This window comes from Trachemys scripta, chromosome 5 (genome assembly GCF_013100865.1).
Source record: "Trachemys scripta elegans isolate TJP31775 chromosome 5, CAS_Tse_1.0, whole genome shotgun sequence".
NCBI classification, from domain to species: domain Eukaryota; kingdom Metazoa; phylum Chordata; order Testudines; family Emydidae; genus Trachemys; species Trachemys scripta.
Window position 1 is genome coordinate 84,095,390 of NC_048302.1, and position 27,936 is coordinate 84,123,325.

The 27,936-nt window shown below is 40.8% G+C and overlaps 1 protein-coding gene across 4 annotated transcripts in view; it reads right to left on the reverse strand.

The window, feature by feature from the left end:
* The window catches only part of MICU3 (mitochondrial calcium uptake family member 3), a 121,875-nt gene that overhangs the window by 72,722 nt on the left and 21,217 nt on the right, over positions 1-27,936 (reverse strand). For all 4 annotated transcript variants that reach the window (XM_034770868.1, XM_034770871.1, XM_034770870.1 and 1 more), the window contains exons 2-4: positions 18,582-18,735; positions 13,262-13,293; positions 2,271-2,349 (exon numbers count right to left, since the gene is read on the reverse strand). In XM_034770868.1, coding sequence (XP_034626759.1) covers positions 2,271-2,349; positions 13,262-13,293; positions 18,582-18,735 — 265 coding nt within the window. The remainder of the gene's footprint in view (positions 1-2,270; positions 2,350-13,261; positions 13,294-18,581; positions 18,736-27,936) is intronic.

Here is a 27,936-nt window from a genome sequence, read left to right on the forward strand (position 1 = left end):
AAATTCTTCAGAGCAGAAAGTATACTATGGTCATTTCTCTTGCAAGCATAACATATTTATAAGGTGCACAAGAGCTATGCACAGGACAGGTTCCACTGCAACTTTATACATGCTAAGTGTACTTGCTATATACTCTCTAGTTTTGAAATATTCTAAAGTTCATATGAATGGACTTAGGTACGGTAACTTCTCATTTAACGTCATTTCGTTGTTATGTTGCTGATCTAGTAGAGAACATACTCATTTAAAGTTGCGCAATGTTTGCTTATAATGTTGTTTGGCTGTGGGGGCTTGGTACCAGGGTGGGCCAGCAAGCCCCCTATCAGCTCCCCTCCAACCTCCTCAGCGCTTCCCGCCCGCTGGCAGCCCCATGAGTCAGCAACTCCCCTCTCTCTCCCCGCGCCTCCCACCTGCAGCAATCAGCTGTTTCAAGTCATTCAGGAGGTTTGGGGGGGAGGAGTGAGGACACAGTGGGGTGGGGCCTTGAGGGAAAGGGTGGAGTGGGGGCAGGCCTGGGGCAAAGCTCGGGGTTGAGCACCCCATGGCACTTTGGAAAGAACAGCAAGAGGAGCAGCCGGACGATCCACCCTCTTTCACCCTCTGACTCCACCACCTCAACCAAGCTTCACAATCATCATTGGTGAGTACAGTATTAAATTGTTTAAAACATATACTGTATATGTCTTTTGTCTGGCAAAAAAAATTCCCCTGGAACCTAACTCCCCCATTTACATTAATTCTTTTGGGGAAATTGGATTCGCTTAACATTCATTTTGCTTAAAGTCACATTTTTCAAGAACATAACTACAACCTTGAGTGAGGAGTTACTGTATAATAAATCCTGAAGCTTTAAAAAAAGAAAAAGCCTTATTTCAAGGCTTCAGTGCCTCTCTTCGATTTAATGCTGACAATAGTGAGCAGCGAATGGTTTTCATGACCATGAAGTTGAGGTATACTGCAACATTTTTAGTACCGTTCCAAAGATGAGCTTAGTTTTGGGGGTTTCTTTATAGCTTTATTATAAATCTTTAGTTCAGTTTGAAACCTAACAAAAACTGAACAGCAGTCATCCCAATATTGGTATCTGGCAACAGCACAGAAAAATGCCTCCAGCCCCAATACTCAGAAAGGACTTAACTCTTCCACGGTCTCATTCTAACAAGAATCACCAGCTCAGGCAGACTAGTATTTCAAGATCACTTTATTCAACCTGCTGTAATAGATAATATTTTTGTTTGTACCATCTTGTAATAGTTGTCTGACTTAACTAATTTAAGGCTAGATTTAATTAAAAAACTCCATGAGTCTTCGGCTACTATGGAAATAAATGCAAGACTAAATAGATTAATTTGGATGGCTTTTACAAGTTTCCATAGTACAGAAACCAGCAGGTTTTTAGTGAATATGTATTTTTTTAAAAATATGTCAGATTGTATCTTTTCCAGGGCCGGCTCCAGGCACCAGCTTGTCAAGCAGGTGCTTGGGGCGACCACTTCGGAGAGGGGTGGCACGTCCAGCTATTCAGCGGCAATTCCGCAGACGGTCCCTCACTCCCACTCGGAGGAAGGACCTCCCGACGAATTGCCGCCGCAGATCGCGATCGCAGCTTTTTTTTTTTTGTGCCGCTTGAGGCGGCAAAAATCCTGGAGCCAGCCCTGATCTTTTCCCAATAATTAATGTGAAGTTTGATGGTCAGAAGCTATGAAGATTTTCAAGAAGTCAAAACCTTGATCTGCAGAATTTTAGAAATTGCTAATGCATAAATCTAATTTTCTTGATTAAAGAGTTGATGTAATATATGGGATTTTAGAAGTTACCAATTAGTGTTGTGGTGAACATGAATAACTGTGAAGTTTTTCAAGGAAATCAGTACACATTACTATCTTTGCATCTACCAAAACTGAAAGTCATTCTGTATCCTTTAATTTAAAGTATTTTATCTCTGTCTCTTTTGCAGGTAATTCTCATTAGAAGGACAAAATTAAACTTGAAACATTTAAATACCAATACAACACACTTCAAAAAACTGTTCCAGATTCAGATAGTACTATATATAGCGATCCTACGGCAGCTGCAATCATGATCAAACAATGCAGATGTTGAAGGAAACTTTGCTAGTCTCTAAAATGTAAAAGACAACTGTTTTCCCTCTTTTTGGAAAAAAAATTAAGGGTTCAGCTTAAAAGTACATATTTTAGCAACAATATTTCTACTATACAGAATCTAAAATAGATGTAGTAAAGTCATTCAGTAAAATAAATCTTCCTCACCTTTCTCTCTAAGATTACGGAAAAGTTTTGATGATCCTTTCCAAACTGGTGGTGTCTCTATAAGTATCTGATTCAATTCCTGAAAGAAAAAAAATATTAAAAAACACAAAGTAGTTGGTAAAGTCGTTATCAGATTAAATAGTGAAATCTAAGAAACCAAGACCAGAGACAAGTAATTTTACACAAACTTCCTATTTAACTTAATTCCCAGCATATGGCAGTTGTAAGTGGAAAAATTTTAGCTTAGAAAAGCACATGGGCCCTGATCCAGCAAACACTTAAACACAGTGTAAGGTTAGCTCATGTGAGTAGTCCTGATACCAGGCTCATGAGCAAATCTGTATTCATAGTTAACAGTTTGTAGGACTGGGGTCTTATATGTAACTCAGTACACCTTATGCATGACTGAACTTTTCCATTTGTTGCTACAACTCATTCACTAATGTATTTTTATTGGGGGACTGACCCATAGCCATTGAAGTCAATGGAAAGACTCCACTGGAAAGACTTCAATGGTTCAGGCCCCAAATTTGGTTGCATTGCTTTTATGTCTAACTTCACTTACACCAAAACAAATTTTACACTAGAAACCTGATAATGGGCTTCTTCAGGCTTACAAGTCATTCAGCACCTTGCAGGGATACCAGGATAGATTCTGCTCTCAATTACACCAATGAAAAGTGCAAATCAAACTGCAATAATTCCAATAAAGTCAATAGACATATAACAATTTAACACCAGTATCAATAAGAGCAGAATTTTGTCAGCTGAGCACCCTCAACTTCTGCTGAGTTTCACAGGAGTTGAGAATGTTCAGTACTCTCAAGAGGCATTCCCACACCTTGCAGGAATGGGTCACATGAGTTTTACACATGCAGTCAGGGAGAAGAAACATATTATGGAACCTTCATATCCATAACATTTTGATTTTCAAATCATCACTACAAGCTTCTGGTAAATAATCTACAGAACAATAATTATTTGCAGAAATAATTTCAGATAATTAAATCTATTAAAATCATGATTTGTTCCGGGACAATGCACAAACAGAAAGTGCTACAATTTGTCAAACGGTTTTCTAAAAATTATTTACTTATCTCTACTCCTGGTAATCTGGTTAATTACTATATTAAAATAAATTGCAGATTTTTGATTATTAATAATTAACAACAAAAATAAATTTTAAGTGAGAACAGATTTTACTGTAGTCTAACTGCAGTAGAGTAAACAAAAAAAGTGTAGAATTTATATTATTTATTGAAGGCAATCCAGTTGGAGAGATACACATGATAAGGTAACCAAACTAAAGATCCTGTCTGGGAACATTGTACAAAAACAAAAGAGCTTGCTACTTTTAGATCTGGTGCCATTTCTTCCTAATAAAGTGCTCAGTCATGCAACTGGGTCTACATGGGTGCAGAAGTCTGCACAGTCCACTCGGAGGATCAGAGCATGAACCTCGTTTCAGATTAACCAGAAGCATAATGGAAGCCAAACAAACAAAAGGCAAATCATTATATTTTGAGATTTATAAAGTGTTGTTGTACCGGTGTTAGTCGCAGGATATTGGAGAGACAAGGTGGGTGAGGTAATGTCTTTTATTGGGCCAACTTCTGTTGGTGAAATCGACAAGCTTTCTTTGGGCCAATAAAAGATATTACCATCCACCCCATCTCGCTGAGATTTATACAGTTAGTTACAATTTTCAGCATATATTTGAGGGATGTGATACATAGTGGGATTGAAAAATTATGTAGAGTTTAAGGCCAGAAGGGACCACAAGATCATCTTGTCTGACATCTGTATATCACATGCCACCAACACACTAAACACTACACCCAAAAGTAGACCAAAGTATTACAACCTAGGAGACTAAACTATTACGTGAAACAGGCAGAGAATAGCAGGGACTGAGGTGCACCAATTCCTAAGCCCCCTGCAATGGTAGGGAAATGATTAAGTGTGACATACCCAGCAAGTGACTCTCACCTCAGACTGCAGAGCATGGTGAAAAAAACCCTAGGCCACTGCCAATTTGACCTGGGAAAAAATTCCTTCCCAACACCACATATGGCAATAAGTTAGATCCTGAGCATGTGAGCAAGAACCAGTAAGCTAAGCACCTGAGAGAGAAAATGCCGAATGCCAAATCAAAGCACCACCCCATCCACTCTCTCATCTCCAGCTGTGGCCATCTTGATGCTTCACAGGAAACAAGCAAAAAAATGTATTGGGGGAGATCCCTTCCTGATCCCTGCAAGAGACTGGCCCGGAAGCATGAGATTTTAGGAATATAAGAAAAACCAGAAGGAACCTCCAAAGGATGCCAAGCCCAGATCCTACAATCACAAGCAACCTCATCACACAATCTGACTCATATATTTATCCAGCTCTCTCTTAAAACTAAGTAAGTTGTTTGCTCCCACAACTCCTATTGGGGAGGCTGTTCCAGAATCTCACTCATCTGATGGCTAGAAACCTTCTAATTTCCAGCCTGAATTTGTTCAGAGATAGTTTATACCCATTTGTCCTTTAGCTTAAATAGTTTTTCTCCCTCCCTGGTGTCTATTCTCCTTATGCATTTATATAGAAAGCAATCATAATCCCCCTCAGTCTTCATTTTGCCATCTGAGCAATTTTAGTCTTCTCTTCTAAAATAAGCTCTTCATTCCCATCATCACCATTTACCCTAGTAGCCCTTCTTTGAACCTGCTCCAATCTGAATTCCTCATTCTCAAACATGGGTGACCAGAATTACACGCAGTATTCCAAATGGGGTCTTGCCCTATCTCTACGGCAAACACCTCGCCTGATATACTTGCCCTTTTCCATCATGTTGCTGACTTGCATTCATCCTGAGATTGACTAATACACCAAGATCTTTCTCCTCCTTTGCCATATCTGACAGAGACACCCGCAACATACAGCAGAAATTCTTGTTATTAGTCTCTCAGGATATGTTTACCATGCAATACAACATCCATGGCTGGCCCAAGTCAGCTGATTCAGACTCTCAGGGCTCAGGCTGCAGTGCTATAAAATTGTAGTATAAACATCTGTGCTTGGGCTGGAGCCCAGGCTCTGGGACCTCATGAGTGTTTCACCTTGCATTTTGTACTATTAAATTTCACATTATTTCTCTCTCTCCAATTCTCAAGGTATTCCAATTCTTCCTGCATAATATTCCAGTCCTCCTGTGTATTAATGATGCCTCCCAACTTTGTATCATTAGCAAACTTTTTGTGCCATGGTCATTAATAAAAACACTAAATACAATCAGTCCCAAGTTCCTTGAGGAACTCCACTAGCAACCTCCCTCCAAACTGACTGTTCACCTTTCAGAACAAAACACTGCCTTCTCCCCTTTAGCTAGTTCCGTACCCACCTTATAATTCTTGTACTAATGCCTATCTTCTCTAACTATTAATTTCCCATGTGGTACCATGTTAAATGCTTTACTGAAGTCTATATATTAGATTTACTGTATTTCCCTTATCTAAAAAAATCAGTTTTTTTTCCCTGAAAGAAGGAAATTATGTTAGTGTGGCAACATGGGTTTACCAAAGGTGCATTGCACTCCATTTTCCATTTGCCTCTATTAATTTAATTATTTTTTCCTTCACAATTTGTTCTAAAGCCTTGACTATGGCTGAGGTCAGACTAACAGGTCTGTTATAAACCAGATCCTTTACCCCCGCCCTTTAAAAAAAATATAGGCATGATGTTAGCTATTCTTCAGTCAGAAGGTACTATCCCCAAAAGACTGAAATTTTAAAAATCGTTGCTACCAGACTAGCAATTTTATGTGTCAGTTCTTACAGTATTCTAGAACAGAAATTATCCGGTCCCCCCATTTTGAGTACATTACGTTTTTCTTCCACTCAGAAGCGGTAATTTCCATTTCTGTAAACTGATTTCCATCAGCCACACTGTCCTTCATGCCCATATTCCATCTTATCATCCTTACTGAAAACCAAGCCAAAGTATTCATTTAGTTTTTTGGCCATACCTAGATTAGTCTCCTCCGCATCCACACTGTATAATGGCCCAACCTCATCCTTCCTTTTTCTCTTTATATATAATAAATAAGAGGTTTTTAGTTTTATATAATTTCCTTGGTAAGTGCTAATTCAGCTTGACTTTTAGCAATTCTTATTTTATTCCTACATTTTCTAACTTCTAGCATGTAGATTTCTTCACTGATCAATCCTTTTTACCATTCCCTATAGGTTCTCTATTTACACTTAGTAACCTTTCTGAGGTGGTGTAGCGGGGTGGTTACCCCGCTCCTGCCCTGAAGGGCTTAAAACAGCCAGGGAGAGGGCTGTGGCAGGGAAAAGCTAGGCTGATTGGGGAAGTAGCCACAGCTGGGCTATGCCGCAATCAGGCCCAGCTGGTCCCTATAAAAGGCTGTGAGCCAGAGGCCCAGAGGAAGTCTCTCTCTGCATTCAGAGAGAGAAGGGCCTGGCTGCAGGAAGCTAGAGACAGGGTACCTGAGTGGAGCAGGGCTGGGGAAAGGCAGAGGAGCTGGGGAGCTCCAGCCTGGAAAGCCCCAGGCTTCAGCCTAGCATTGGGCTAAAAGGTACCCCCAGAGGGCAGCCCAGAGGTAGGCCCAGGCAGCAGGTCCAAACCCAACCTTGCCAGTGATGAGTAGGCTGATTCTGCAGTCTGCCCCAGGGCGTGGGGCTAGACGATGACTGGCAGTAGCCTTATACTGAGGCGAGGTGGGAATAGTGGGTGGGGGTTCTCCAAGGATGGGAGACCCTAAGACTGAAGGGTTACTGGTAGGGGGCAGCACCCCAGGCACAAGGGCACCGGGGTCCAGGGTGGGACACGGGGGCCAGAGGACAGGCGGATCACCAGCTTGCAGAGGGCACTTCAGAGCTGGAACGATCTAATTACTGGAAGTCACCAGCAGGAGGCGCCACAGATGGTTATTCATCCAATTGGGTCTGGAGCCTTTCCCTACAAGTTTTTTCCCCTTGCTTGGGATAAAAATTGCAAATACAGTAAAAGCTGTGTTATCTGGCACTTTATCAACCAGAAAGCTCTATTAATCAGCATTTCTGATATCTCCCAATACAAATCTTCAATCTAGTAACTGAGACTAGTATACTGCCCAGGAGGTTATGCAATTGCAAATTCTGCACTCTATTTTTATGCAAAAAAGGCAGAAGACAAGTAAGCAAGCCAATATCAGGAATTTATTCAAAAAAGTAGCTTCCAGGGTGTGTCATAGGGTCATTACAGATTCAGCCCAATCTCCCACATCTACAATAATAAACTGATCTTGATAATGATGACCCTGAGGCACTGCAAGATCTGAAGTTCCTTCTGAATCATCAAAGAAAGATTAAATGATGTTCAGTATAGTTTTAGTGTTAAGTGTATTTTTAGTGATCTGGATGTACGCCAGGCACTGCCCATAGTGATATGTAATTTCATAAGATAACATACTGTATAGAAAATTTTACCTGTATATACCTAAGTGCTTCAAGAAAGCAACCACTCCGCAGTGCAGTACTACTATTGGATTTGTGAGTACCTGAATACTACATTATACTTTATTCATTTTATTGTATTCTAATTCTTCGAAAATTGGTATTCCATTGGTAAGTATAACTCTCTGGGGAGCTGCAGCTGCGTCGGAGGCTGGGGAGAGAGCAGCGTGGCAGAAGCTGCCCCACCTCTTCCCTTCTGGCTCTGCTGACTGTGCTGCCTCTCTTTGCTCCGTCTGTTGGGGGGAGGGGCTGTGTTCCACCTCTCCCTCTCTATACCCATTCATACACCAACCCCCTTCTCTAGTGCGTCCCTTTTTTACTAAAAAAAATTTGGCTTATGAACGAGTATATACGGTAATTCCCTTAATTTCCCAGTCTGCTCTTCTGAAATAAAAAAATAGTTGACAACTTGGTTTTGATTATCCTTCCATTTACTTTAAACTGAATCAATTTGTGATCACTCTATTCGAGGTTACTTCCTATAGCTAGGTCTATGATGGCCTCACTACCTACCCAAAACAAGGTTAAAATTGTATCACCTGTTGCTGGTTCGGTGACTACTTCATGAAGAAAATGCATCATGACCAGGAATAACTAGGCCCTACCAGTATGAGTAGCATTTATTCTTCAATCGATAGTCAGAAAGTTTAAGTTTCCAATTATGATACAATTACTGATAGTATTTCTCTAACAACATTAAAGAGATCTCTATCCATATCGTGGAAATCTATAGCAACTGCCCAGCACTATCCTAATAGAACCTCTTTTGCAATCCTTCCCCAAACAGATTTAGTTTTGTCCATACTATTTCTTATTTCTTTACAGTTTATCATATCCTCATACCACCCCACCAGCATTACCTTTATGTATATCACTCCTAAACAGCACATATCCTTTAGTTTTGAATGCTGTTCCACCAGGTTTCCACCATGCCTTATATCCGATTTGACTTCCTGCACTATTTGTTCCAGTTCCTCCATTTTATTGCCCAGACTCCTTGCATTCATGCACAAGTATCTCAGTTGTTTCCCTTAGAACTCACATAGTTTTCTAGCCAAACTAGAAATAGTCCTTTCACTAATTGTATCACCCACCTGACTACTATTCCAGTTGATATTTGTACTTTATTTCTCTTTGCTGTCCATACCCTTATCTTCTGCTGTTCCTTTACCTCTTACATCTTCATTTAGCTGATTTTCCTCCTCCTGTGTATTGAAGTCAGGCACGGAGATTACACCAATCTCTCACAGCCTCCTCCCCACATTTTCTAATTTAAAGTCCTTCTTAACAACTGTGTCAGCCTTGATCCCAAAAGGTTAATACCCCAAGCACTCTAGTGGGGGGTCCATCAGGCGAGAATAGTCTTCCTCTGTGAATGCCTTCCAATGATTGATTAACTCCAAACCTTCCTCATAGCACTAATCCTTGAGCCACTTGTTGATCTTAATTATTTTGCTACACATTCACTCTCCTTCTGTAGGGTCCAGAAGTATCCCTCTGAAAGTCATCTGAGCTTCCACTTCTTTGAGCATCTTACCAAGCCTAACATAACTGTCCTGGATCCATTCCAGTGGGAATCTAACAGTATCATTTATCCCAAAATGCAGCACACTCGATGGATTTTTCCCCACTCCCATCAGGATCCTTTCCAATCTCAAATCCACATCTCATATCCTTGCTCTTGGCAGATAAAACGCTCTTCTATTCTCTGGATATGGTCTGGTGACAGGCCTGTCGTTTCTTCTCAGTATGGAGTGGAGTCCCCAGTGACAAGGTCTCTTTCTGCTTTTGGTATAAATCTGTCTTATGTTCTCTCTCACAGTCACCTGTAAATAATCCTCATTTTATCTTGGGTTCTAGTCCATGACTATCTCCATTGTCTCTTCCTCCCTTATGCACAGACTCGCTTCCCTTCTCTTCTTCTGCACCACCACAACTTCTGTCTGTTTCTCTTCCTCATTCTCCAGTGCAGTAAACTTGTTATTCAACTCTATTTCACCTCCACTAGATAGTCTCTTCTTCTGCATTGTCCTTGTGGTCATGCTCTTCAATGGATCACCCTCCGCTTCTGGCAGTTCGCCCTCCAGGTCCTTTTGTTCAGCAGTTGTCTGCAAATCTTGAGTTGTCTGTACCACCTCGTCTCCATTATAACTTCAAATCCCTGTCTGAATTCCATCATCGTCTAATCTCAAATCCTTGGATCTTTTCTGCCAGGAATTCTAACTGGCGACATTTCATGCATAAGTAGCTTCCAACAGATACCCACTCTAGGATTATGTATGACTCAGTTTGCACATCCAACCATCTTCATGTCATCTCCTCTTCAGATCAATTCTAATGTTGCATCAGTAGCCATCATCTTCTCTTTCTAGTCCCTACTCCTAGAAAAAAAAAAAAAAGACAAAAACCCTCCCACCTACAAACTCCCACAGAAACTCAGCTGTTAGCTGCTCCAATATTAACCAATGACTAGCTTTTAAACTAGTCAAAATAGGGCCAGGTCTACACTCAAAAGTTAAGTCGACCCTACTACATTGCTCAGGAGTGTAGACAGCATTAGGTTGACAGAAGAATTCTTCCATTGACCTGGCTACTGCCTCTCGGAGAGGTGGATTAGCTACACCAATGGAAGAACCCCTCCCAGTACTATAAGAAGTGTCTACACTGAAGTACTAGACTGGCAAAGCAGTAGTGCTGCAGCTGTGATGCTGTAGCATTTCAAGTGTAGACAAGTCCTAGGTCAGCACTACCCCCTTGTTAAGGGCTATCAGCAACCACTGGATCAAGTCACACACTTGGAACAGCTCACTCACAAATCAAAACTACATGTCCAGAACACAAAATCACCACTCGCCTCTCAGGGAAAACTCCCACAGAAACTCCACTGATAGCTGCTAGTTGTTCACTACCAATGTAAGGCACACTGTTGTAACACTACAGTGGTGGGTAAATACTAATGATTGCTAAGATTGGGTAAAACATGATCAATAGATTTTATATTATAAAAATAAATAAAAATGAACGGTTTATTTTTTTCATAAGCCTTGAAATTGGAAATGTAAATACTTGGATGAATGTACTGAAATATACAGTGAATAAATACAAAAAGACAATAATTTTCCATTGTGGTTTCTGCAAATATGGTTGTATTTTTGCTGAAATGTTATTCTGCGACTCCTGCAGTACTTTGAAATAGTTTTCCTACACGAACAGAGATCATGGAGTAATTCTTCTTTCAACAATAGATATTAACAGGAATGGAGGGAGACAACTGCTGAAGGCAATATTTGCTGCTGAAGAAAGTCTTGGGAAACTCATGGGGATGGAGGTAGGGACAAGCTCCTTGCAACCAGTCTGAGAAGCAGGGAATAAGTATCTTTTGCTCCCTCAAAGACATCAACCTGTTGGAGGAGATGGAGCACAAGTACCCATTACACTTAAAGAACAGTGTATCTAGCCTTCATAAACTTCCACACAGCCATGGGGCAGGGAAGCAGCAGGAGTAGATTACAATGTAACCAGTTTTGCAGTCAGATTAAGGAACTCCTTAGGACATTCCTCCTCATGGTTTTGTGAGAGTCATTAAGAGGGTGTAGAAGGAAAAGAGTCATTTGTTCCCCAAAGTCTCTACCCTGGCTAGGTGAAGTCAGAACACAGGTGCTTGTTCTCCTGACCCCACATGGATCTTTTTTAGCTGCAAATACTGCATCCTGGGAGGAGGTAACAAGACAACAAAAAAGCCAGAGTCCAGCCCTGCTTAAAAGCATGTAAACTTCCAACTATAAATTGGTCACCTGATCTGAAAAAATGCACTTGGGCCATATCATACTGTTTCTATTCTTGGTTAATCTTCTCACAGTTGAGACACTTTTGAAGACTGAATAAAATCAAAGCACCTTACTCAATTACCCAATTAGTTTTGAATTCTGAGTAAGATGCTCTAGAATGGAATGACTAATATGAGAACTAGAAAAGGCTAGTTATTTCAAATGATTAGACAAGTCAATGTGACATGTCTATAAGTTATCTGAACCATTGAAAGCCTGATTTTTGTAATTACAAAGTTAAAAACAAATGGCAGTGGGGGAAGAGACTAAGCATGCCAGCCTCTCATCCCCCATCCTATCTCCTGCGCAGCTAGACAGCAGTGGAAGGGGTACCCTCCCCTCTCATCAATACAGAGCAGGTAGCCCCAAGGCAGATTTAGCCCGTCGGAGAAGTAGACTTTGACAAACTCAGCAACCTGGTGATGTCATAAGAGTTCTGTAGGCAGGTGACCCCATTGTAATACATAGTACTTCTAAACCTCATTATTTCCTTTAGGTGAGTGCTTCTCAAAGCCGGTCCGCCACTTGTTCAGGGAAAGCGCCTGGTGGTCCGGGCTGGTTTGTTTACCTGCCCCGTCCGCAAGTTCGGCTGATCGCGGCTCCCACTGGCCGCGGTTCGCCACTCCAGGCCAATGGGGGCTGCGGGAAGGGCAGCCAGCATATCCCTCAGCCTGTGCCGCTTCCCGCAGCCCCCATTGGCCTGGAGCAGCGAACCGCGGCCAGTGGGAGCCACGATCAGCCGAACCTGCAGACGGGGCAGGTAAACAAACTGGACTGGACCACCAGGGGCTTTCCCTGAACAAGCGGCGGACCGGCTTTGAGAAGCACTGCTTTAGGTGACTATGGGATCTTGGAAAGTTAGTCTCACTCACTCCTTCCTCCCAGTACATGGTATATGGATTAACATGGAGTTTTACATAGAACGGAACAGGCTCATGGTTTTTTTTACATACTGCTTAATCAAACCTTCCAGAATTCTATTTGTCTACTTACTGGGACAAGTAACTTTTTACCACCACAAAAATAGTGGTAAGAAGATTTTGTGCCCAAACTAGTACATTTTTAAGACAATTTTGCAAGTCTGCTCCTTTTATTGTTCACTCATTGCCTTATATTCAGCTAGAGACCAGTGAACAGCATCCATATCAGCTTTGGGCTTGTCTACACTTAAAATGCTGCAGCTGTGCCACTGTAACACTTTAGTGTAGATACTACCTAAGCTGACGGGAAGGGTTCTCCCATCAGCATAGGTAATCCACCTTCCGTTGACCCAGCACTGTCCACGTGGGGATTTAGATCATTTTAACTATGCTGCTAAAGGGTGTGAATTTTTCACACCCCAAGTGACACAGTTAGGCCAACCTAATTTTCTAGCATAGACTTGGCTTTGAAGGAATAATTAAGCATTAGAACAAGCAATCCTTTTAGTAGAGATCAAGTGACTATTGTGACATTCCAAGAAGCAGAAGAGGAAGTGTCTCAGTGTTTTGGCTTTTTTTTTTGAAAAATCTGGGATTTATTAAAAAAAAACCTAAAATCCCACCCATAAAAACAAAATTGCCTAATCCTTTCTCCTTGTGGTTGCAAGTTTATAGCATATATTTACTTAACTCATATCTGGAGAAATCTAAGGTTGCAAGATACAGAAGGAACTATTGCTCACCTGTTTTGAAAGGGACCTCCACTTTTTAGCACCTGAAATGAGGGAGAAAAATTAATGTAATGAAATGGAATCAGTTAATGATTTATCCCCCTGGAAGGTACATATGAACCTCTTTCTTTTGATCATATATATGGGTGTCAGGAAGATGGACTCACCCACGCCCCCAGATCACCTCATACTACAATCACAACTCTGCCAAGCTTCTCCAATTCATACCTCCATCATTCAATATAGCTACACCTAACAGTGAATGCAGCTGTAGTTGATATAAACTCCACACAGTGGCTATTGTCAGCTCCAGGAGAGCAGAGATAAGGTTGCACGGACATGTACCTTAACCCCATTTTCTGGTTTTCCAAAGTTAGAGTTTTGCTGAACTTAATATTCTGGAAGAGCAAGAGATACCACTGGTCAACCTTAACTTTGCACTCATGGAGTTTTTTGTCAGAATTGTATAGCAATTAGACACAGCAGCTACAATGGAATTTAATTAATTCCTCATATTGAGATTTGAACATGACAACTTGGTTATGTTCATACCTCAGAAAGTCTGTGACAACACCACTATCCCCATAAGGTTTGGTATTATCAAGCCAAATATGTAGCAAGCTGGACCGTTCTTCATGTAACTTTGTGTTTAAAATCTTAAATCTGGATTACAGCCATCTCTCTACTGTACATCTTTTAAAAAGTGAAGTCATTCTGATATAGGCTGATTTGCATTTGTATTAGTTTGGGCAGGGGGAAGAGCAAGGACAGAAGAGTATTTTGAACAGAAAACATTTGTCAATCATGAGAGATTAGTTTAGAATGGCAAGCTTGCCATTCTAGACAAGCAAGTGGAATTTTACATTGGGTACGTGAACACACACAAACCCTACAGCTCAGCATTTGGCTGTCTATACTTTTTGTTGAGTCAGATCAGAAGTTAAAAGAGAGCAAAATACAATTCTATTTCTTCCTCTTTCCAAAGTTTTTTTTGAAAGTGTAAACATGTATCCAGGTGATAAAAATCATAGAATTACAAGCTTGACTTCTCACAAACAGTTTCAAATAATACACTATGATTTATTTCATAAACCCAATCCTTCACTAGAAATATAGGAATATAATTTTAAAGCTAATTATAACTTTTGTTTTATACTATAATTTTATTACAACTGTCTAAAGTTAAATGTTTAGTTATGAAAAATATTTCACATTTTTACCATACTACTATTATCCAATGTTCAGTCACTGTTTAATCAAAAAGGAAGTAAACACACTCTTGACTTTTGCAGGGTTTATAAGATTTCCAGGGTAAGTCAGTCACAATAGCTGTATTTATTCTACCAGAAATCTCATCCAGGTCTAGTATTATTAGCTTTTCTATATAGCAAAAGTAAATAGCTACTACTATTACTCTTCAAAGGGCATTTTTGCTTTCTGACAAAACTCAAGGCTCTTCTAGTGTTCATTCACTGAAAGTTTAAGTGTGAGTTCTGCCCTCCTATGTTCTCCATAAGATATATGAACAGCCCTTACAGGCCCAAATCCATCGCAAGTTTAAAGCAAAAAAAAAAAAAAAAGATTAAAAAATGCAAAACATGATTTTATTTAATATTTAATCTTTGATTCAAAAAGTCATCTTTCCATGTAATTCTATATTCAATAGAACAGGGCAGACAGCTAGTAATCTCTTCAAAATGATAACAGTAGGAATAATAATAGTAACACAAATAATTAATTACTTTACATCTTCACAGCTATATACAAATTTTAATTAATTAAATGCTCACAACACCTCTGTGAAATATTAGTTCAGTGTGCAGAAAAGGAAACAGACCCAGAAACATTACAATAGCTGTGTTCCACGTAGCAAATCCAGTAGCACATCCAAAGTCCACACAGCAAATGAGGGAGTAAAAGATTAGAACTCAAATGTTCATGGAATCAGAAGCTGGAAATGGGAAAGATCTAATACCTGACAGTCATCTAGTCCTTCCCCGCCATGGCAATGCTCACTACTGTACATTTGCTAGCCTTTCCCCTCTCTAATTTTAAAATAACTCAAACAGCAGGACTACCACCTTAATTTCATCCTCTTACATTTAGCCACACAATCTTACGCTATCCCTGTAATAATTACTTTCAGGTCTGAAGTCTCCTAATGCTACTAGTTTTGTAAAGTTAATAAGCAAGTCTGACTGCATCTCTAAGGGTTTATAGATTAGTAGGATGTGCAGATTAGATTGTCTCTGGCCTCAGAGATTAACTACATGAATTCAAAGGATTTTGATTCAAATAAGGTTTACTGCATTTGAGCTCAGAATGGAAAAGCGGCTACTCCACTTCAGATTCTCCTCCCTTGGTGTATGTCAATAGCATATCCTGGGAGAGCTAACACTGGACTTGCAATATCAGCCAAGTGGACTTCTGCGACAGAGATCAGGTAATGCACCTCACTGGCAATAATATCATGGATCGTGAATGATGTAAGGCTTGATCCTACGCTATCAGAATCAATGGGACTTTTGCACTGATTTCAATAGTAGGAGGATCAAGCCCTTATTGACTACAGATCTTATGATGAGGATGAAATCCTTGTGTTTATCTATTTTGGATCCATGTGTGGTAGCTGGCTGCTTATTGCACCAGATTGGAGGTAGTAGTGTCTGGTGATCTTCTTTCCAAGCTTTCGATAATGTTCTCTATTTCTTTTTCCTCATATGATTTATACTGTGGAGGATGATTATAAGAAGCATGCTTAATTGGCAATGACAGGAATTAACAGTGTGTTGGATAACTAGTGTGTCACCAAACTACTCAACTCCCAGAATGACTGAGTGAAAGTGAACTGTTGGAGAGATCTGGAGCTGCAACAGCTGTTCAAGATATGATACATGTGCTCAGCACCCCTGAGTACTGTGTTACTGCTATACTGTGGGAAGCCTCTACTTCAGAGTATCTGAAAGTGGTGTTGCAAGTGGGTGGTTTTATATAAAGTGAGGCATTAGTCTGTTTGGAGGATGGTAGAGGAGTAGCCGCTTAAATCCTGATGTAAAGCTGGTACTTGATGTTATCAGAGATGCCAATCTTGCTCTGAGACTTTTAGGGATGTTAATTAAAAAAAAGGGAGGAATTAGGGAGGTTGCTTCCCGTCTCCTAGCCTCCCCGTGGGGAAATCAGGACGTCTCCCTCCTCCCCTTCCTATCTAGGTCAAGGGGAGAGCCTGGGTCCACTCCTCATTGCGCTCCTGACTCCCAGGGAGAAGGAGAGGATCAACCCTTGGAAAGCTGCCCTTCTATGCCACTAGGACTCTTTATTATGTTGACCAGACCCAGGCCTGGATCTCCTTCCTGGGATGATCCTTGTCCTCTTCTCACTCCTGTAATTTTTCTTCTCTTTTCCTCCACCATCGCTGCCTCCTCCTGCCCCTCCGGCTTCTCCTTCTCTGCAAACTGTGTAGTGAGAGTCTAAACGGTGATTGTCAGTGGGGTTGAGGCACTGGATTCACCACCAAAGCCTCTGACTACATGTTGAGTCCTAACTGTCCTGTGTGGACTCTGCTGGCTCACTCTAGGTGCCTAGAGTGTCTTACTGTAGTTGGGCAAGGTCCACACAGAGCAGTTAGAGTGCAACATACAGCCTGTGGCTGGGATGGTGAATCCAGTGGTGCCCCAACCCATTCAAAATCACTGCAGCTTACTTCCTATCAGACTGTCACTGCATAGTTTGCGCATATGCCAGGATTACTGAAAATCAGGGATGATTGACATCTCTGCATTGTGAAAGGGGCTCCAATTTATTTCCTCTAAGTCAGGGAAAGGTTGGGGAGGGACAAGAAAGAAAGAAAATGTTAAATGCTGCTTCCTGGGTCAAAACTTCCAAGTTTTGGAAGTTCAGCTGATGTGCTGGTTCTTGGCAATGGATGGGAGTCTCTGGGCTACTCTCTGCTGAGAGGGTGGAGGTATTCCATCGACTTAGTCCTCATTAGTGGAAGGACATTATATCTTTTTTTCAAGAGTTGTCATGGTAGATGAGGAAATATCTTTTATTGGACCACCTTCTGTTGGTGAGAGAGACACGCTTTCAAACTTACACAAAGATCACCAACCTTGTCTCTCTAATATCCTGGGACCAACCTGGCTACAACACTGCAAACTTCAAGAGTTGTAGCAGTTTTGATATCACTTGATTCAGACAGCTGTAGCCTCTTTTGTGCTGTTGCTGCTAAGAGAAAAGGGAAGGAAACTGTAGTCTGCACAGAGTCTTTCAAGCTCTACTTAAGCTGCATTAACTGGTTTTGTCAGTTCCCTGGTGATGGTTTCAGCACTCTTTGTGCTGTTGACTTTAGAAAGAGGGACTTTGACAACAACTCAAGTCAGTTATCATAAATCACTCCTAAGCAACACAAGGCATTCACTTTCCCCAGGAGTTGTGAATGTTGCCACCAGAGCTCAGCATTCCAAGTTTGAGAGCCAGAAAATCAAGCCAGTTAAGAATGTTCTGTGTTTATACAGTGCCTAGTACCCTGGAGTGCTGGTCCATGATTAGGGATCATAGGCATTACAGTAATACAAATATTATAATAATAAATATATAGTAATGTTGTGTCCTACTACTCAGTCTGCCTGTGCATTTATTTTATTGGTGTTGAAACTGACATTTATAACAAACCAACTAAAGATGTGTGTGAAAAAGTGGAAAATAAACTATCAGGGAGCTTCTTCTGTGAATTTGTAAATGCAGAAAATTGATTCCCGCAGGGTCTAAGGTTCTTGCTCAGAGTGTTATTTGCTCTTTGGCCATGAGATGCCTTACACAAGCTTGAAAGAGTAAAAAATAAAAACAAAATAGATGACAATTTAAAATGGTGAAAACTGCGATACAAAACTGTCCTAGACAATGCACAGGAAAAAAGCACTATCTATACCGAAAAGGACACAAGAGTTCTACTAGCATATTCAAAAAGTACTAGCATATTCAAAAAGAAGCTGGAATTGAAATTGTTAGTACAAATGGACTTCAAATTTTGCATGCCTATTATGCAAGGTGTGATCTATAAGACAATACAAAATGTTTAACTAAAGACTTCTAAGGGATTAAAAAAGAATTACAAAATTGGCTTTAATTTAAGGGCAATCAGTATGAGGAAAACCTACAAACCTTCTGGATACCATTAAAATGAATTCTGGAATTCTCCATTCTCCTTTTGGATCCTCAGCAGTTCCTTTTCACATCAAGTAAAACAGAAACAGTAACTTAAAATAAATTGAAAGATAACAAGCATCATCAGCATTTAACACAGGAACTTCATCCATACAAAAATCCTACTTACGTTTGGGTGCATCACTTGTAACAGACTGAATGAAGTCATGTGGGGTCATATATAATTGGCCTTCAAATTCTAAACTGGCAAATATACGAAACCGTTGCTCTCGAGAAGTTGCATAAAGGTCCAGATCTTCAAGGTCTGATCTGCTTTCTGCGATCTTAACAGACAAAAAGAAAATATGAAGGAAAAGTTGTTCTATTGCATTCACCAATGTCTTCAAGACTCACTATAAAGCAAGTTGTAAATGGAAAAGGTGTAAAGTTAAATGCATGCATAAAAGTTTTGCAGGATAAGGGCCTAAGGTTACCAACAGGGTCCTATTAATTTTATTTTCAACCCCCTGTAAGTTTCAACAACAAACGTCCTTTAGACATGAAAACTGGCAAGCTTAGGACAAGTCTACACTTAAAATGCTGCATCAGCGCAGCCTCACTGATGCAACTGCACCGTTGTAGTACTTTAATGAAGACACTCTATGCAGAGGGGAGAGAGCTCTTCCATATTGGTCTAGTTAATCCACCTCCCGGAGAGATGGCAGCTATGTTGATGGGAGAAGTTCTTCTGTCTAAATAGTGCTCTCTACACAGGGGGTTAGATCAGTATAATTATGTCACTCAGGGGTATAGACCAGACCTTACTCTCAGACAAGAGGAAAACTTTCACTATGTATTTGGAGAGAAAAGTTCAAGGGTACCTTTGTTTGAAAAACTCACAAAAGTCTAACTATAACTGGAAGACAGCTTTGGAATCAAACTTCAGATAATACTTAAAACTTGTACACAGGACAGTTTGAAAGAAAACATGCAATGGGAAGGGAAGAAAATACTATTTATTTTCATTACTTCCATGTGTAAAGTTCAAGTGTGGACAATTTCATATGCAAAAGGTTCTACAGGTGTAAAATTTCTATGGATATCCTGGATTCAATAGCTAGTACTATCAATACTGCTATACTTTGTGAGGAACAAACATAACTCCTCTAAAGTTAAGAAACCGCTTAAATGGCATAACTTCATATGAAGTTCTGAAGTTTGTAAATGCGTGGAGTACTTGAACTCTTGGGATACTGCCAAAGACCTTTCATCTCATCCTGTGGCTGCAGGTGGACATTCCAACCCCTCAGCGCTCTCTCTCTCTCTCCCTCCCCCCCCCCCCCCACACACACAAGTATTTGTGTTGATTGGCATATTGCTACTATCAAGTGACTCTATAACTAACTAGAGTAAAATCCCAAAGGATATCAATCCTCATGGTTCTCTTTTCTGTTTTGCACTGTTTAATCTGATAATAGAATATTGGTTTTGTGGGACATGCACATGCACCCCTAACTGCCAACTGCTGCTTGTAAACATTCCTTGGCCATGTAGCTAGACACATGCTTCTATAGAGGCAATATCAAGAAGGAAAAATTAGTATTTCAACCTGTTCATCACAAATGCAGAGAAAAACAACTGCTTAAAAATGAAGAGCACTGATACAGTTAACTTTTACTAATATTTAAAAATCAGAAAGCAATATCTAAGCAACAAAACAACTATAATGTCACTCTAACCTTTTATTCATTTCACAGACATACCATTTAGTTAGTTTTGCCACCTAAACAATTTTGAAACTATTAAGTCAAAGACTACAATTAACAGATCTTAAACAGTAGTTCTTTTTTTTTTTAAACCACCCAAGAAACTAGCCACATAAAGTTTGTTTTTAGAGAGGAGTCCAAACACTTCCAACAAAGGGAACAAGCTTAAGAGATGTTTGCAGTTAGCGTCCACCTAACTACAAATGGAAGGTATTTTTTTCAGAAAGCTTTGTAAAGGTGAGGTTTAGATTTCAGTGATTAAAAGGAAAAGGCATGTTTACTGGGTGGTCACAAATGTAGGCTTTCTTGAGTTCTGATTTCAAACATGTAAACATTTAGTCACCTGAAAAAGTAACACACAAGTAAAACTACAGGGGTGAAATAAAACCAAGCTGCTTCTGACTTGTAGCCCTCCCAATGACTAAATGTTTAAATTGGTGTTGTAGACCAGATGCAGGGCTGGGCTCATAAATGGCTGAGTGTCAACAATTGGTTGAAAATTTCCCTTTGTGGACACATGGCAAGAGTTACCTTGGACTGTAGGTCAGAAATAAAACAAACCAAACAGACAAAAATAAAATACATATAAAAATAAAAATTCAAGCTCTTTAGGGACAATCTAGATGAAGTTGCTGTCAATTTTTTCAATTTCTACACTTGCTAAACAAGGGTCCTGTACAAGTATCACCACAGATTTAGCTTGCAAGACTGTATGCAGTCACTTGTTATGCTGCCTCCCCAGTTCTTAGCAGAAGTTAAAATAATTGGCTATGTAAAGCTATTCTATCACTTGGCAAAATAGGTGAGAAACTTTTTGTGATCTGAAGGAAATAATCCATAATCCATGTTGAGAAGGAGGAAGGAGACACTGTATGCAGACCCCATTTACTGAAGAAAAAACAGTAAATGCATCAAGTATTTGCTTCTGCCAATTGTTAACAAGTTCTGTGAAAGTGAACTTCTTAACTAATCACTTTTTTCTCACTCCAAGACAACTCACAAACTGCAAAATTAGCAAGCTAATAAATTTCTCAGTATCAGAGACTCTATTAGGTTGAAAGAAAGTCTATAATCCATACAGTAGTATCATGCAATTCAAAATATTTTTTATTTTTAGAAGTCATTGTTTCAAACCAAGATTACAAGGGTTATCAGTCCCCCACTACCCTCCCATGAAGAAAGTGAAACTGCTTGACCCTCTTTACTGGAGATCCCTGTGTGTGTAAGGCATATTTAATAGGTAGTATTCTGGGGACAAACAAGACCCCTTCTGTGCAGTGCAAACCACACACACAGAGCTCTTTCCAGAAGGCCCAAATATTCTTCTACATTTTAGATTAGCATTTCTATATATTTTAAAATATATCAAAACAGTCAAATCTAATTTAGAAAAAATGTTTGCTACATACAAAGTAATAGTTTATCATAACTGTCACTAAGAATTTTTTTTTAAGATCACATATACACTGACATTACAGTCCTGAGAAGTGACTGTAATTGTGGCATTTTGGGATTCCAAGTTTTAACATTTTCCAATGATTTCCAAAGCAAATGTACAAGGATAAGATTTTTTTCTAACTGCCTGCCCTGCAAAGTTACTGTGGGATGAGAATGGAAAGCTGGGTTCTTTCCTTCTTGGACATCCATCAGCAGTAATAAAAGATCCTGCAGGCCAAATTGTGCTCTCAAATTATACACGTGCAAACCAGTTGCATTCAGGTTACGCTTTCAGTGAAATGTGTGCAAACCATCCTCTTCAGTGCGTTTACACAAATGTAACAGATTATCCCTGCAATCAGAGTTTTAGTTAACAATTCTGTTTATGATACACATGAAAAAAAGAGAATCCAGCTCATTCCTTCTTAGTTTGTGCAACTTCTGCAGGGCTAAAGAGAGTGGACAATTATTTTTATCTCTAATATTAGCAGATATAATTCTGAATACACACAGGAAACAAGCACAAGTGCCATTTTTGCCCAGTCATCTTTCACAGTAGGGTTGCATTTTAAGAATTTACTAAACAAGTATAATCATAACAGATCACAGTGACTCAAGAGGATCTATGGATAATGGATCACTTAGGAAGTTTTAGCATACTTTTCTATTCAGGTGCAGTACTTGGAGGATATGTTGAGGTTCTGTGCACTTTGAGGCAATTCTGACCATCTCAAGTAATGTTGCTTATGTTTCCATGGATACACTTCCAATTGTATTTACTGCACTGTCAGACACATACTTTAACATTTCTTAAGTGCTGAGTGCTACAATAAAAATAAAGGTTTCAGAGTAGCAGCCGTGTTAGTCTGTTAGTCTGTATCCGCAAAAAGAAGAACAGGAGTACTTGTGGCACCTTAGAGACTAACAAATTTATTAGAGCATAAGCTTTCGTGGACTACAGCCCACTTCTTTGGATGCTGTAGTCCACGAAAGCTTATGCTCTAATAAATTTGTTAGTCTCTAAGGTGCCACAAGTACTCCTGTTCTTCTTTTTTTAATAAAAATAAAGTGACACACAGTATGCAAGGAAGTTTTAAGACATGCTTGAATTTAACTCATGTCACTACTTAAGATCTTGCAAGATCTTAAATGACAATGGTGAAATCTTGTTCCACTGACGTCAATGGGGGGCATGGATCAGAATTCACATTGCACTCCCTGTCAGTATCCGGTCCGGGCTGAGGAAGCTAATGATCCAACCAGTGGACCAAATTCGGAGATGAATCCTGGTCACACGCCACCTGAGGCTCACTGCATATACACTAAGAAGACTGAAGTCAATGGGAGTTTTGCCACTGTCTTCAATGGAACTAGGATTTCACCCTATATATGTTGCAATACTTAGACATTTTGTTTTGTGAATTAAGAGCAATACCCATTAATATGAATGTAGCTGCTTTCATTTTTTAGATTAGAACCAAAATACGTTTTACATCTGCCTACAAGCCTATAACAGCAGCCTAATTTACTGTACTGGTATACTGGCTTTCATAGATTCATTTATTATGTATTCGTGTACTATTTATTTATAGATATAGTCGGAAACTAGGTAGAATTTTGTCTGGGAAAGATTCCAGTCAGACACTTTATAGTGAAGGAGAGACATAATATCTTTAGGAATACATATTGTTTTCCTTATTTAAACAGAGTTCAGTGTTAGAAGAAAGCAACTCTTATGCATCCGAAGAAGTGGGCTGTAGTCCACGAAAGCTTATGCTCTAATAAATTTGTTAGTTTCTAAGGTGCCACAAGTACTCCTGTTCTTTTTGCGGATACAGACTAACACGGCTGCTACTCTGAAACAACTCTTTCTGCAATTCTTTACCAAGTCACAATACATTTTTCACACTTAATCTCGTTCATAAAGCCTCTAAATATTAAGTATGGGTGAACAGGTTTGCTAAAAAAAATTCCAGACCGATCTTCAGGTACAGCCTCAACCCAACCTTTTTAAAAGTTCATTAAAGAGATCCCCTCTCCCAACGTTCTCCATTACTTGCATATATTACCCATCCTCCCCGTCATTAGAAGTTCCCATCCCTGACAATTTTAGTTATGCTTAAGACTACATTTTAGTCACTCGTATTTTTAGTAAAAGTCACGGACAGGTCACCGGCAGTAAACAAAAATTCATGACCTGTGACTGGTCTATGACTTCTACTATATACCCCATACTAAATCCTGGGGAGGGGGACAGCCCGGGGGTGCCATGGGTTCTCAGGGGGGAGGCCCAGTGGGTGCTGGGGGTGGGGGGCAGGCCGTGGCATGCAGTACGGGACCCTTGCTGGTGCTAGGGCCTTGGGGGGTGGGGGAGGCAGCGCGCAGCCCGAGACCTGTGCTGCTGCTAGGGGGGGCTGACGGGAATGGCAGGCTCCCTACCCATGCCTCCCCGGAAGTGGCGACATCCCGCAGCTCCTAGGCAGATACGGAGGTGTGACCACACAGTTCATGCGCTGCCTCCTCCCTGGGTGCCAGCTCCGCACGTTGGTTGGGAACCACGGCTAATGTGAGCTGCAGGCGGAGGCGGCGCACAGAGCCCCTTGGCCATGCCTCCCCCTAGGAGCCGAGGGATGTCGCTGCTTCCAGGGAGCCCCCTCGAGGTAAGCGCTGCCTAGGGCCCTCACCCCTCCCACACCCCAACCCCCAGCCCTGAGTGCCCCACCCAAACTTGCTGCTGCTGCTGGGGACAGGGGGGGGGAGATTGGAGGGGCGATGGCCCAAGACTGCCCCAGCCAACTGCACCAGCCACTGCAGAAGTCACGGAGGTCATGGAATCCATAACTTTCATGACCTCCGTGACAAACTCGCAGCCTTAGTTATGCTACAACTTGCTCCCTGTCTATTTAACTCATGTACATTCTGGTGCACCTTTGACCGCATAAGTCTCAGAGTTGGGGAAGTTTTATTGAAGCAGCACGAGTACCAAAACAGATGGATCATTCAGGAAGATTCAAAAAGCCAGGCAAATTCTAAAGGAAAGTACAGTGGTGTTGACAAAGTAGGGGGGTAAGAGTCAAAAAGACTTCAATTTCTATTTGAAGTTTTTAAAGCTTATCCAAACCAAATCTCTCAGTAATTATCGGCAATCTTCAAAAACTTTCATGAATGCATATCTCTGACAAATAAAAGAAAAAAGATTTTTCAGACTTCTGTTTACTAATCCTCTTGGCAATCTTGTCTACTACTTACAATGATCTTATATCATGTTATAGTTCTGTGCCTTTTAAAAACTGGACGTGGCCATTTCCCTTAAGTACACTGTCACGAATCTCTGATTAGCAGTACTTTCTCAATTTTATGAATAGCAGGTTAGTTCTGGTTTACCTCGTCTGCTGACCTACTTCGCTTAAGAGGATTTACCAAAAAACAAACAAACAAAATGTACAACACTTTTTCTTTCAGCCTCAAAATTAACCTTTCTATTCACAAACAAGAATCTTTTTTTAAACAAAGTATTAAGGTTGAAAGTATGAGTCTCACTGACACCCAAAAACAAACAGTATAAAACCTCTAAACATTAGAAATCTGGAACTGAGCAGTTAAGGGACTCAGCCAGTTGCCTGCTGTCATGTAAATCTTCATCATTTACCATCACGTCATGACTTATATGGTCAGCCCAGTCATAGCTTTTTTATGTTGGGGTTTTGGTCCCCTTATCTTTTATTTTTTAAAATAGTACATAACTTTTGTAAGGAAAATTTAATACTTTTTTGCCACTGTAACATATTTTCAAACAACTCTTTTTAATGAAGTTACCTGTTTCTGAATATCCCTGGGTGTTTTATTTAGGGTGTGTAGTGGGGCAGTTGCCCCACTCCTGAGGAACAGGGGGTTAAAACAGCCCTGGAGAGGGCTACAGCTGGGAACAGTGGGGCTGATTGGGAAAAGCAGCCTCAGCTGGGGGCCACACCCCAATCAGGCTGAGGCTGGCTTACTGAGAGCCCAGCTGGCCCTTATAAGAGGGCTGGGGCCAGAAGCCAGAGCCAGATTCTCTCTCTAGTGGTAGAGGGAAGGGCCTGGAAGCTGAGAGGGTACTAAGACTGGAGCAGGGCTGGGGGAAGGCTAGAGGAGCTAGAGAGCTCCAGCCTAGAAACCCTGCAGGCCTTGTTAAAGGCCAAAGAAGGTACTGGGGTTGTAGAGGACAGCCAAAGGCAGCAGGTCCAAACCCCCCCCACCCCGCTTGTGGGTGATGAGTGGCATATACACTGCAGTCTGCCCCAGTGAACGGGGGCTAGATCGGGACTGGCAGTAGCCATAGTCTGAGGTAGGGTGGGGGTTCCCTGGGGAGGAGAGACCCAGATCTGTGGGGTCCAGGAGGGACTTGGGCCCAGTGCAAGCGGGACACTGGCCTGCAGAGGGCGCTCCTGAGCTGGGAATGCTAATTCCCTGGATGACCAGCAGGAAGCACTGCAGGGTTGAGTCCCGCACTGTTATAGGGTGTTATTTCCTGTAGTATTTTTTTTTTCTTTTCTTTAAAAGAGTGACAAATATAAATACCTTTGGTGTATAAGGTCAGCAGGAGGGAAGTCCTTCTTTGACAGACCTTTCAAAGCAGGACTCTTTTGGAGACTTCAGCAATTCCATAGGAGATAGGTTAGTGTGGTGGGAAAGTGGGTAGGAAATAGAAAAGTGGATGGTGGAGGGAAAGGCTTTTATCCACATTCAAAGCTTTACAGTCTCTAAAGCTTTATATCCAGAAAGTTAAGCATTTTAAAGTTTCATATGAATAAAACTGCTTTTCTTGATCCGCCTACACTCCATCATCTGACAACCTGATCTCTTGTCATATGGACATCCATGTCTTGCCAGTACTTTTTCTCCTTACCAGTGCGCTCACTCCTCCCATACAAACCTCTATTTTAAAATCCGAGAGCCTGGCCACTCTCCATATATCACCACCACCCCAATCCTCAACCTCCAGTTCATGTCCCTCCAAGTTTCACTCCAAAACTCCCATACCATCACTCTCCAGCTCAGCACAGGAGCAGCACAAGGTCAGTTTATGTTGATAAAGTTAATTTTAAACCTTGTTCTGTATACACATGAAAACAGATCTATAGAAACACAGCCATAGCCAAAGGTAACAGGAAAGAAGCACCCTGGCCCTTGGCACACACACCTCCAAGCTTTTCCCTTCTGGCCCAATTTGCAAGGTGTCAGGATGTATCGTCCTGGCTTTCTTCTGCCTAGTCCAGAAACAAAGCCAAAGCTTTGTTTTTCTTCTCAGCTAAAGCTAAGCAACAGCCAACAATTTAAAATCTCTTGCAATAAGTACAGATTAATGGTCCGTTCCTCCTTGTTGCCCTGCATTGGGCCCTGGTTTATTGAATCTGTTTCCTGTTTGGGAAGGGATGGAGAGGTAGAAAAAGCAACCATATGTGTACCGCCTCTTTGAATCCTTGCTCTAATGAGTTCCTAGGTACGCCCTCCCCTAACTACCTAAGAGAAGGTTATAGAATCATAGAAATGTAGGGCTGGGGACTTTGTCCTCTGATATCTGTTGGTGCTGAACTGAAGAAAAAGGGATCCTGATAGATATGCTGGGGGACTGTCTAACAGTCAGGTAACTGTGGAAAGAGACAGACAATAATTAAAATAATGCTTGGCTTCAGCAATCAACCCTCAGCTGAAAATTATATCATAGGTTACATATGTACTACACTGATTCTTGAGGGCCGCAAAAATTGTCAAACCCATGATTCTACAAAAATGGAAGAGTAGGCTTGTTCCCAGACTAGAGCAGTGGTATTCAGATGTGTCTGAACTGTAGTGAAGGAAGAGTAACTCATCCATGCAGAGATCAAGTAAATAAATTTGAAGAAATTTGGACAATGTTTCTTTATTCAAATGTATCAAAATTGCTGAGATAGCACAAACAATGCCTGACATCTCCACTTTTCCCCTCTCTTGTGCCCCCGCTTTCTCTTTTTGCCTATTTGTGAATGCTTATGTGTGTCTCTTTTATTCCCATCCTAACATGTTCTGGCTGTGTATTAGTCTGATTTTGTAGTATGTTCTTGAAGCTTCGACACACTGCATAATTGCACTGGATAGCTTGTGACATGTGTGGTATTTGGTAACATACAAGCAGTACGTCATTTAACATCGTATTTTTTATTATTTCTTTATTAAACTTTTTAAAAAATTAATCCCAAAAGAAAGAAACAGAGGGCCGGAAAAGACCTCAAGAGGTCATCTAATTCATGTCCCTACACTGAAGCAGGACCAAGTATTCTGCAAAATTCTGCATTGTGCAGTAGGGCACAGAAATCCCCCAGGAGT